This window comes from Dermochelys coriacea, chromosome 1 (genome assembly GCF_009764565.3).
Source record: "Dermochelys coriacea isolate rDerCor1 chromosome 1, rDerCor1.pri.v4, whole genome shotgun sequence".
Lineage (NCBI taxonomy): Eukaryota > Metazoa > Chordata > Testudines > Dermochelyidae > Dermochelys > Dermochelys coriacea.
Window position 1 is genome coordinate 135,232,829 of NC_050068.2, and position 12,442 is coordinate 135,245,270.

At 42.9% G+C, this 12,442-nt stretch overlaps 1 protein-coding gene across 22 annotated transcripts in view; it reads left to right on the forward strand.

Annotated features, from left to right (window-relative positions):
• OFD1 (OFD1 centriole and centriolar satellite protein) overlaps positions 1–12,442 on the forward strand; it is a 61,837-nt gene that overhangs the window by 36,642 nt on the left and 12,753 nt on the right. For all 22 annotated transcript variants that reach the window (XR_006277521.1, XM_038387250.2, XM_043503928.1 and 19 more), the window contains one exon: positions 4,275–4,407. Coding sequence is in view for 21 of the 22 variants with exons in the window: in XM_038387250.2 (XP_038243178.1) it covers positions 4,275–4,407 (133 nt within the window). In the remaining variant the exon portion in view is untranslated. The remainder of the gene's footprint in view (positions 1–4,274; positions 4,408–12,442) is intronic.

Sequence of the window (12,442 nt, forward strand, 5' to 3'; positions counted from 1 at the left end):
TCAGCAGCAGCAGCACTATAGTCCTCGGAGAGCATTTGGGCAGCCTTTCCCCCGAGACAGTGGGATTACCCCAGAAGGGCATAGATCCCAGAGGAGGAGGCATTCAGGTCCTAGGTTTGACCAGTCAACATGCCTTCTCCTGGTGCCCCCCAACCACTCATTTTGACTCCTTCATCTGGCGCAGTGTTCCAGTTGTCACTCCCTTCTCCCCATCCCCTCTGTTTGGGGACAGGCAAACTCGCTCTCACAATGCTTGGGGGTTTGATCACCACTGACAGCTGGGTCCTAAGCACTGTCAGATTAGGCTATGATATCCAGTTCCTTTCCCTCCCTCCTCCCTGTCCCTCTTCAGAGACCTTTGTCACAAGTACTGCTCCTTGACCAGGTTCACTTTCTACTGGCTTTGGAAGCGATGGAGGAGGTTCTACTAGAACATCAGGATAAGGGCTTCTATTTCCAGCACTTTCTGGTGCCCAAGCCCAAGGGAGGGGTAAGACCCATTCTCAACCTTTGTGGCCTCAACAAATATATCACATAAGTGAGGTTCTGAATGGTCACGCTATCAACTATCTGCCCCGCATTATTTCAGAACAACTGGTTAGTAGCTCTGGATCTTCAGGCCGCCTACTTTCATGTGGCGATTTTGCCGAACCACAGAAAATTCCTTCAATTCATCATAGTGAAACACCATTTTCAGTACACCGTGTTTATATTTGTCCTGTCTTTTGCCCTTTTGTTTTTATCAAATGTATGCTGTCACCCATGCCTCAGGAATAAAAGAATCCACATATTCCCATGCACTGGAAGACTGGTCACTGAGGGGTAGGTCCACAGAGGAAGACCTTTTTCATGTCCTTTTTCATTGTGCTTGCTGAACTGTCTGGGTCTCATCCTAAGTACTAGAAAGTAAACTTCGATTCCCACTCAGAAAATCAAGTTCAGTCTGGCCTTAATAGACTCTACAAGTTTGAGAGCATTTTTGCTGACCGACTGTTTCCAGGCGATTCACCACTTTTAGCCTCAGTCTTCAGAGTCAGCCTTCCTCAACAGTTTGGCTGTGCCTGAGACTCTTGGTCTGCATGTATGCAGGTGGTTCAGTTTGCAAGATTGTGTCTTTGTTCCCTTCAAATGTGGCTCTGGACAATTTACCATCTGACTCTTCTTCTTGGACAGATTGGTCTCTCTTCCTCCGCTGGTCCTGAACTTGCAGTGGTGGACACTTCCCATCATCCAGCCCTACCAATCAGATCTGTTGTCACTGATGCCTCCCTGATATGCTCAGGAGCATATTTGGGATCTCCGAAAGTTCAAGGTCTGTGGTCAGAACAGAAGTCCTAATTGCATATCGATGTGCTGGAGCTTCGTGCCATCTACAATGCATGTCATGCTTTTCTGGACTGTATCAGGGGCTCAGTGGTTCACATACTTACCGACAATACCACACCGTGATATATTATGTGAACAGGAAGGGGGAGCACAGTCCAGGATGCTCTGCCAAGAGGCAATCAGGTTGTGTCATTTCTGCATTGAGGAGAGTATCACTCTGATAGCCAGTCACTTGCCTAGGGTTCAGAATCATCTTGCAGAGCATCTCAGCAGGATTTTTTCCCTGAGTTATGCATGGTCCCTGAAGACAAGTGTTCTCTGGGTCGTCTTCATCTCCATCCTCTGATCTGGGAGCTGGTTGCTCTATGGGATCCTAACGGCTTTAATGGGACGTCTTAACACGATCCTAGTGGCTTTAATGGGACGTCTATTCAAGCCTTGGGCATCTTGTTCCTTTCCACTTTTGTGTCAGAAGATTGCGTTTCTGGTAGCGATAACATCCACGAGGAAAGGAGAGTCTGAGAGTTGCAGGCTTTCATGGCAAAGACTCATTATAAACAGTTCTCTAAGGACAAAGTGACTTTATGACTATACCAAAAAATATTTTCTAAAATGGTTTCTCAGTTTCATTTGAACTAGGTGGTATGTTTACCTGTGTTCTTTCCTATGCCACATTCATCTCTGGAGGAGCATCACTTCCATATATTAGATGTCAAGCAATGTCTAGCCTTCTGTCTGGACAGGACTGAACTGTTTCATGCTTCACTTCACCTGTTTGTGTCATATGCAGATTGTGTGAAGGATCAGGCATTCTCTTCCCAGATGATCTCTAAATAGATCACATCCTCGATCAAGACTGCATATGGAATAACTTTAGCTACGCCTCTTCAGCAGGTACAAGCTCATGCTATGCAAACACAAGCAATGTCAGTAGGGTTCCTCGGGGATGTCTCGATGCTGACACATGCAGGGCTGCTATGTGGTCATACATCCATATCTTCACGAACCATTATGCCATTACTGCACCTTCCAGGGTGGATGCGAGTTTTGGTAGGGCAGTCTTGCAGTGCTTTTTAAGGTAGTCTCCAAGCCGCGCCTGCTGGAGTGGGTGCTGCTTGTGAGTCACCGAATTGGAATACACCGCTGCATCTACTTGAAGAAGAAACCGTTATAATAAGTAACTGTGGTTCTTTGAAATGTGATGCAGATGTGTATTCCACAGCCCACTGTCTGTCCCCTCTGCATCAGAGTCTGATCTCTGGATGTTTAGTACAAAGGAAGTGAGGGGGCAGAGGGTTGAAGCTTTGCTGCCTCATATAGCCAGGGGAAGAGGTATGAGCATGAGGAGTGAGCACCATCTCCTATGGGAGCTAGTAGGCAAAGTTCTTCAGCTCTGGAGTGTTGGGTGTGTATGCACCGAAGTGGAATACACATCTGAATCACATCTTGAAGAACCGCAGTTAAAGTAAGTAACTGTTTCTTCCATTCCAGATTCTGGAGGGGAGTGTTCTCTAATGGGCACAGTCTAATATCCATTCATCCACCCATCCACCATTCCAGCCTGTCCCAGTCCTATCTTTTCCACAACTCTCACTCCTTGTCCCAGTCCTGTTCTTCTTGCCTGCCCAATTCCAGTCTCCACTCTTCAGGTTTCTCATCCAAGCTTCCTTGCCGAGCTAATCCTAGTCTCCCCCTCTGAATTCACTGTCAGAGTCCCAATCTACCTACTCACCCAATTCTCTTCTCTTTACCACACCCAGTCCTATTCTCCTTGACCAGCCAGCCAGTCTGTCTTCTCACCCAGACTGTCCCAGTTGCTCCTTTTCCTCCTCAACTAGTTAGCAGTTCTAGTCTCCCTCCCCAGGCTCCTCTTCCAGGCTGTGTCCTCATGCCAGTGCTTTGTCCCAGTCTTCCCAGTTCTCCTCTGGTGTCTGAGCTCCTTGTTAAATCTGTCTGCCCTCCACCCCAGTTCTCCCCCACAATGACTGTAGTACAGTCTCTTTGCCAGTCAGTCCCAGTCTCCCCTCCTTCCCCCACTTCCTCATCTGATCTGTTTGTTTTCTGTCCGCTGACCTCTCTTCCCTCCTCCTCATTTCCCTTACTGACTCCTGGTCCCAGCCTCTCCCACCCCATGGTTCTCAGCCTCCTCAACCCATCAGTCCCAGTTTTTCTCCCTTCTTTCGCCCCCAGTTTCAGTCTTCCCAGATTTCTTGGCCCGCTCCCTGGCTTTTGTTGCTTCTTCATTCAAATCATATGGTTTCATCAGTCATGGTTTCTGTATGCCATCAGGGGATCATTGAAGAGGAAGGATCCCTACTCTCTTTTTCAGTGCCTGGCCGCACCCTGGCCTGATGCAGCTGGAAGCAGCCATTGAAAGGAAAGCCTGACTCTGCCCTGGTAGCCCTGGGCTGAATGGCCGGTGCATGTGCCCTCCAGTTGGCATTGAGAGCTGTGAGAGGCTTGAGTATGCTCAGTGAGGACAAAATTTTCAGAGATTTTTAGCAGCTAAAATCAAAGTATCTACTGAGCATGTGCAAACTGATTTTTTTTTCCCATTGGCTTTTAACTTGATTAAATTTGGGTAGATTTTAAAAAGAATGGTGAAAGACACATCCTTGATGCAAAGGCCATCCTCTTTCAGATTTCAGTCATCAGTTTTTCTTTAACATGGGCGAAACAACATATTTTCCTCCTAGCCTCATTTTTGGAAATAGCTGAACTGTTTTGGCAGAAATTTTTCAAAAAAATTCAGCCAGAGGCATGGTATGGAAATAGTCCAAATGATTCAAGTTTGACAAAGTTATAAGCAACTGAAAACAGTTGTCTTATAATAGGAACTGTCAGGAAACCCTAACAATAGGGAGTGCTACCAGCACTGACTATAATTAGGATATGCAGGAACAGTACAAGAAATTGGTTGATATAAATTGCTGCCTTTTGCTTTACAGATAGCAGTGAGTCGTACCTAGTCTCTTCGCAACAGAGTGTCGACCAGCCTCTTTCTCCTATTTTGAGGGCAGGCCATCTTTCATCTTCTGAGTCTGCTCCTTCCTCTCCAACCAGTCATGGACAAAAGTTGAGGTAAATATTGTAACACTATCTGAAAGATCATTTTAACTTATGCCTTATTGGTTAGCTCACATGATTACAGCCGTCTTTCACTATGTATGAATTAGAGCTTTACTAAAGATATCATGTGTTCAGGATTCTCACACTTGTGTCGCATGCCTCCAGTGCAAGCCATATGTAAACTCCCCTTAGCTCTTTAAGTTTTTTGACTTTCCCATCTATAGGCTGGCCAAAGGGCTCTGCCCTACTGCATCTAACTTCAGGTACTTCATAGGTATTCCAGAACATTCCAGCCAATTCCTCTCTGAGCAATAGGCGTTAGTGAAGAAGTTACCCTGGAAACTGTCCAATGTTTCTAACTAAAATAGTTGCAGTTTTTTCTGCAGTAGCCCTTGTTCAAGGACTGGATATTCTTGTTTTGTTGTCATCTGAATTTCAATCAGTCTTGAGCCTTATCTTTTTGACTGTTTGTATCTCTGGGGGCTTAAAGGAAATCGGGTATTTATTTAATGTGGCAGATTATTATTTGTCTGTATTAGTCTGAAAACTACATTGTGTTTTGGGAATGTCATTTTAATTGTAAGACTGTACTGTGCCTTTACTTTGGCACTGCAGCCTCCATCTTGAGTTGAAATGCCCAGGAGGTGTTCGGAGAAATCCTTGCATCTAGCAGTAGACTAACAATGTAAAGGAATCCAGAATCCTTAACCTGAACAGTTTTCTATTCAGATGGAAGCTTCCTAGAACAATGAGCTGACTAAAGCCCAGGGGAACCAGTTTTTCCAATGTGGACTTCAGATGGGTTGCAAATAAGCAATTAATCACCTGATGAGAGACTTGAAGATGTTCAGGAGGGGTGGGATTTTTTAGAAGGGGAGGCTCTTGCTAGCCATTATACAAGAGAGCTAGACCAAGAAGGCAAAATTGACCAGGAGAAGGAGTGGAGAGTCCTGAGACCTTGAAAGGACTCACCAAAACTAAGTAGTCAGGACACTGGACGGAGGGTTGTGTGTGCTAACAAAATTTTGTTAAATAATCTAAGTATGGGGAAATCATGCCTCACCAATCTACTAGAATTCTTTGAGGGGGTCAACAAGAATGTGGACCAAGGGGATTCAGTGGTATAGTGTACTTAGATTTTCAGAAAGCCTTTGACAAGGTCCCTCACCAAAGGCTCTTATGCAAAGTAAGCAGCCACGGAATAAGAGGGAAGGTGCTCTCATGGATTGGTAACTGGTTAAAAGATAGGAAACAAAGAGTAGGTATAAATGGTTAGTTTTCAGAATGGAGAGAGGTAAATAGTGGTGTCCTCCAGGGGTCTGTACTGGGACCAGTCCTATTCAACATATTCATAAATGATCTGGAAAAAGAGGTAAACAGTGAGGTGGCAAAATTTGCAGATGATAAAAAATTACTAAAGATAGTTAAGACCCAGGCAGACTGCGAAGAGCTACAAAAGGCTCTCTCAAAACTGGGTGACTGGCAACAAAATGTCAGATGGAATTTAATGTTGATAAATGCAAAGTAATAGACATTGGAAAGCATAATCCCAACTATACGTATAAAATGATGGGATCTAAATTAGCTGTTACCACTCAAGAAAGAGATTTTGGAGTCATTGTGGATAGTTCTCTGAAAACATCCACTCAGTGTGCAGTGGCAGTCAAAAAAGCGAACAGAATGCTGGGAATAATTAAGAAAGAGATAGATAATAGGACAGAAAATATCATGTTGCCTCTATATAAATCCATGGTATGCCCACATCTTCAATACTGTGTGCAGATGTGGTCGCCCCATCTCAAAAAAGATATATTGGAATTGGAAAAGGGCAACAAAAATGATTAAGGGTATGGAATGGCTTCCGTATGAGGAGAGATGAATAAGACTAGGACTTTTCAGCTTGGAAAAGAGATGGCTAAGGGGAGGTATGGTTGTGTTCTATAAAATCATGACTGGTATAGAGAAAGTAGATAAGGAAGTGTTGTTTACTCATTCTCATAACACAAGAACTAGGGGTCACCAAATGAAATTAATAGGCAGCAGGTTTAAAACAAATAAAAGGAAGTATTTCTTTCCCACAACCCACAGTCAACATGTGGAACTTTTTGCCAGAAAATGTTGTGAAGGCTAAGACCATAACAGAGTTCAAAAAGGAACTAGATAAATTCACGGAGGATAGGTTCATCAATGGCTATTAGCCAGGATGGACAGGAATGGTGTCCCTAGCCTCTGTTTGCCAGAAGCTGGGAATGAGCGACAGGGGATGGATCACTTGATGATGACCTGTTCTGTTCATTCCCTCTGAGGTACCTGGCACTGGCACTGTTGGAAGACAGGCTACAGGGCTAGATGGACCCAGTAGGGCCATTCCTTTGTTTTTATGGACAGATCCTAATATTCATGCCAGTGTCAAAGTGGCCACTGGTTCCAGTGGAACTAGGATTTGGCACGAAGGCCTCAGTTCAGGAAAGCAACCTTTTTTTCAGGAAAGCACTTAAGCAGGAGGTAAAGGGGACTTAAACATGTGCTTAAAATCTTTCCTGTGTAGCCTGAACAATTGTTACTTTTCTATAGATCTTTTGTGCTTTGTCTGTGAGTAAAAGTGTGTGTGTATAGTAATTCCTTTGCAGAGTCTGAGTGTCCTCTGCTTTCACTAATGCATAGTCCCCAAAGAGTGAAACAGTAATTCAGAGGGTCCACAGCTTCATTGGAACTCTGGAGAATCCGTGGAGCAGGTGCTGGGAGGGCCAGGACTAGTTTCAGGCACAACACAGTTGGACCATGGAGTCTCCTCTCTTAGGATGTGGTACTAGATAGACAGTCTGTACCCTGAGAGTGTTTCTGGAAGTCTAGAGCTTGAGACAGGGTGAGCATCCACCTGGGGAGCTCAGGTAGGGTTGTTATATTTAAACACTAGACCAGCGGTTCTCAAACTGTGGTTTGGGACCCCAAAGTGGGTCACGACCCCATTTTAATGGGGTCACCAGGAGTGGCATTAGACTTGGTGGGACGGAAGCTGAAGCCTGAGCCCCACCGCCCAGGGCGGAAGCCAAAGCCCAAGGGCTTCAGCCCTGGGTGATGGGGCTCAGGTTTCAGCCTTACCCACCTGGGGCTGAAGCCTTTGGCTTTGGCCCCTTGCTCGAGGTGGTGGGGTTGGGCTTTGGCGGGCTCTGGCTTTGGTGTTGTCCCCCATCTCCCCCGGGTCGTGTAGTAATTTTTTTTGTCAGAAGGGGGTTGCAGAACAATGAAGTTTGAGAATCTCTGCTCTAGACTTTGTCCCTTACGCACCAGATACTTAAATAAATGGGTGATGCTCTCCCATCAGTTATCTCTGCTTTCAGGAAAGATAATTTAGTTTTTCCTCTGAAGGCAGGCTCTGGAAGTTGATCTTTAGCATTCAACAAAGGTAGCTGCTAGTTTTCTTCTTTCAGAGTCAGGAAGTCCTGGCTGAAAAGGATGTCGTCTCAACCCTCAGACCAGATTTTTTTTTTAAAGTCAGAACCTCTTGAGGAACAGGTTCTGTTCAAGCTTAGGAGCAACAAGAGTCTAATGAACTTCAGCATCATGCTGACTGACATGAATATGGCTCCCAAAGCTGCTCTGGACTAGCATTAGACTATGAGTCTGGTCAGAGCTGATCACATAGAGAAACTAGATTATGTGCTTTGTTCTACCAAGATAAGGTTTGTAGTGTAAAGCATATGTGGGGCCATGGACCCTTTCTAGCCCTGCATAAATGCCTTTATTACCCTCTTGTCAGAGTCTAATTTAAAGACTAATTCTAAGAATTTCATTTAGCTCAGTTATTTTCAGCCTATCATGAACTGGCTGAAGGTACATTGTTTTTTTTACAGCTCATTGTCATCAGCTTCATGTGGGACGTGACAATTTTGAGACTACATTTAATAAACCCTCTGTGTCACGGGATATTAATGTGTTCCTGACAAGGCTGACAAAAGTGCCTACTGGCTCACTTAATCACAAGTTTTGTATGGGGGGCGGTCATTTCCTGATGAAGGGAACATCAGCTCATAGAGTGAATGAGCTTCAGGTTTTAGTGACGGGCCCATCTTACACCATATTTTACAAGGGCCAAATTCATCAGTAGTTTCCATCCAAAGTGACGGTAGAGTTTCTCATCCTTTCCATACCAGAAAGACCCTTTTCATCAAAGGCCTACCATAAAGCTGAAGTTTAAAGGTCTTTGAGATTCTATTTGGAGCACACAAAAGACCTGAGAAAGTGCACACTGATTCCTTGAGCGATGCTATATCTCCATGAAGACTATATCTGAAAGGTTGTGTTGCTGTTTTTTTCACAGCTGTGACCTGGCTGCCCTATGTTTGGCTTGTGCTAGCTGAGAAATAGCAATTTCCACTGCCTGCTTCAATATGATTTTCAGTCAGGATGTTAGGCAAGGCAGGTAGCCTCATGTCATACTCCCCAAAGTTTCAGTGTTAACATTCATTTTCTGAGGATGAGCTTCCCTTTGTTTCCTCGTGCCAACAGAACTTGTTTCTGAAGTAGGGGAGCCCAAACTCGCATCACCTAGTGGATTTTGGAGTTTGTTGTTTTGTCTTTTCAAGCTGTCTTTTCATAGAATCATAGAATATCAGGGTTGGAAGGGACCTCCGGAGGTCATCTAGTCCAACCCCCTGCTCAAAGCAGGACCAATCCCCAACTAAATCATCCCAGCTAGGGCTTTGTCAAGCCTGACCTTAAAAACGTCTAAGGAAGGAGATTCCACCTCCTCCCTAGGTAACCCATTCTAGTGCTTCACCACCCTCCTAGTGAATTTTCTTTTCCTAATATGCAACCTAAACCTCCCCCACTACAACTTGAGACCATTAGTCCTTGTTCTCTCATCTGGTACCACTTTGAACAGTCTAGATTCTTTTGTGTAAATAGGCACATTTTTGAGTTTAAAAGTAACAAAACATCCCCACTGCATCTCTCATTCTTTCCTCTTTACCCACCACAAAAGAAAAACAGAACAGCACCAAGGCCTTCCTGACCAGGGCTGACCCTAGACCAAATAGCACCCCAGGCAAGGAGCATCTTTGGTGGCCCTCTCCCCCCGCATTTGTTAAACTTTTGAATACCTTTTTATTTCATTTGTAGCCCATTTTATGACTGGCATGCCTGATTTATCCATGTCATATCAAACAATAAATTTGCATGCTAGGATCTGTAAATCTGTATTTATTCATGCAGTGTATAAGCAAATAAAAAAAATTGGTTTCCTCTAAGCTTATAGAAACTTTTTAATTTTAAGAATAACTGAAAAGTGAAAGGGTCACTTTTCTCGCCTTTTCCCTGGTGAACTGAAGCACACCACCAGAGAGATCCAAAGACTGACCAATGGCATTATCAAGCGATAAAGCGATGTCAGTTTCTCGTCAGCCATCATCGATCAAAGATATGTTTTAATGAGCCTGACCTTCAAAAACCTGCGCTCACCACTCGTGAGAAGCAGCATGAGCAGAATCCTCAAACCTATCCACACGTTAGGAAAAGTGTTGCTAACAACAAAAACCCGAGCCCGATGCCCAGTATCACCTGCCCCTAAATCAGGCCCTGTTCCTGACACCATCTTGAGAAATCTCCTGGAGGTCAGTTACATTCAAAGAGTGAGAGTCCTGCATAGATGGTGTGTCTTGAAAGAAGGGACAGTTACTTGTAATTCTGTTTTTCTGAAAGATCATTTTCAGGATTGTCACTCACCCACCCACCTACCCTCCAAGTCTGTTGTTGAAGGATAGGCATTTGTAGGCTCAGGTTGCCATAGCAAGTGCTCATTTGTCCTTTTTTTTTTTTTTTTTGAAAATCAACTCATTTGTACTCATTTTAAATGAGATGTAGATAATTTATTTTTGTATTTTATGCAGTTAGAGATTAGGGAGCTTTTGATTCTTGGTCTTGAAAACTGGTTGGAATTTTGTGGGGCCTCTTAGGTAGGTGCATGTTCATCCTGGTGCCTCTATAGTTTCTCACCTTCCACAATTCCATTCCGTTTATTCATGCTGTCCCCACTATCTCACTGATGTCCCATTTGGTACTAACATGATAGACCTCACCAGTTGAGCGTTAAGTGCTGTTAATCTCTATGAGAATATTATAAGAGAAGATGGCTATAGCATGCAACAATTTATTTTTCTGAAATACAGTAATAAATGTGTGGGCTTTTTCCAGCTGTTCAGTCTGAGCATCAGGTAAATGTGTCATAGTTGATAGGATTTATATAGCTGGGTAAGGTTAGAAAGAGGGAAGGGGAGCTAACAAAAAAAAAATAAAAGAAACCATGATACTGCCTCCCAAGTGTGGAAAATCTGGTGTATTTCCAGTAGAGTGGTCCATATTCTGTCCAGAACACCAGGGAGACAATCAAAAGAAAACACCTCATCCATCACTGGGAAAAATGTCTTTTCTCAAGACACCCTCATTACAGTTCGTTTTCTGCCCCAACCTGCGAGTGCAACCCCTTCTTTCCCTTAGGAGAAATGACTTCATTTCTAGTATTCTGGCTCTGTGGGAAGTATTGTTTTCTTTACAGTTGTTTCCAAAATACATTGGTATCATCAGAAGGACAGGAATGAGCCCTTTACATCAGACCTTCCATCTCTCGCTAATCCTAGATATAGGCTTGATTGCTGCAGTTTTAATGCTGATTCCTAAAAAATTTAAGGATTGAATATTTTGATTATAGGTTAGGATGCCAGTTTTACTGTCCATAAAGCACCTTTTATATAAATCTTTGTTTCTCAGAATAATAGTTTTTTAATTCATTTTTCTAGTAATTTATTGTTGGCCGAGACACCATTAGGTGTTTTATGGAATGTTGTTGATACCGGATACAGTCCATATTCATCAACATTGCTGTGATAAAATGGTTTGTGAAAACCATTTGAGATTCATGCAAATAATTGCCTTAATGAGACATACCTCTCTTACTTTTGTTTACTGAATCTGTCCCATTGAATTCCAGGCCTTCCTAACACTTCTACAGGATTTAACACTAGCAATATTATACAAAGTGGCATGCGTCCTTGGACACTAGATAGATAATATGTACCCAACAGACAAAAATTTCTGTAAAGGAGAGATTAAAAACCATTTAATATAGATTATGTACGGATTATAAATTATCTAGATTATATAGTTCTAGAAATACCACTTATATTTGACAGCAGTAGATGGTGAGTGTAATTTACAGGGTTTTTCTGTATATTGAGCCATTCTTCTGAAATGGCAGAACCAACACTGCTAGGAGTATTTTTCCCTTAGTCTTAATTAGTGTAAATTGAAGCCTATCTCTTAGAGCCTGTACATTTTATGTATCCTCCTCTTCTCACCCCATAAAAAACTTATTCCTTAGACTTTTCATAAATATTTTGTATTGTTTATGCTTATAGTGAAAGACTAATATATCCAGGTGCTGACAAGCTTCTGTATACAGGGCTACTGGGCATCTAATTTGTGACCTGCAGCTCTCTTTCTGCTTTTTGGATAAGAGATTGCTAACAGTGTAACACTGAGTGTATTATACTTGATGCAGTTATAGACAAATCCGCAGTAGCAGTTAGAAAGAGACCACAAAACTCATTTTCCATAGGGCCAAAGAAGGATTGTAAACTGTGGTTTCAGGGATGAAAGGCTATCTAATCTAACGGACTATCATGGCATCAAAGCACTGGACACAAATTAAACTACGAAAGTGAATGTGGTTAAAAGGACATAATACTTAATCTCTCTCCCCTTTGTACATGTGATCCTATTTGCCTTCTTTCTTGTTTTCTCTTTCTGTTTAAACTCCATTTCATAGAATATCTTTCTTTTTGTATGTATTTCACTCTTCCCAGTTGTGGATATGTTTTGGGGAGAAACTGCAGGGGAAGAGCTGAGTCTTGCATTCAGACCTGAAGGTGGTCAGAATTAGGTTACTGTATTTCAATTCCATATCATGTAAATTCTGATTTATACGTTAGTTTGCTTATGTGGTTTTACAATTTTCTTAGTCCTTGGCTACTCTTGGGTACTACAGACTATT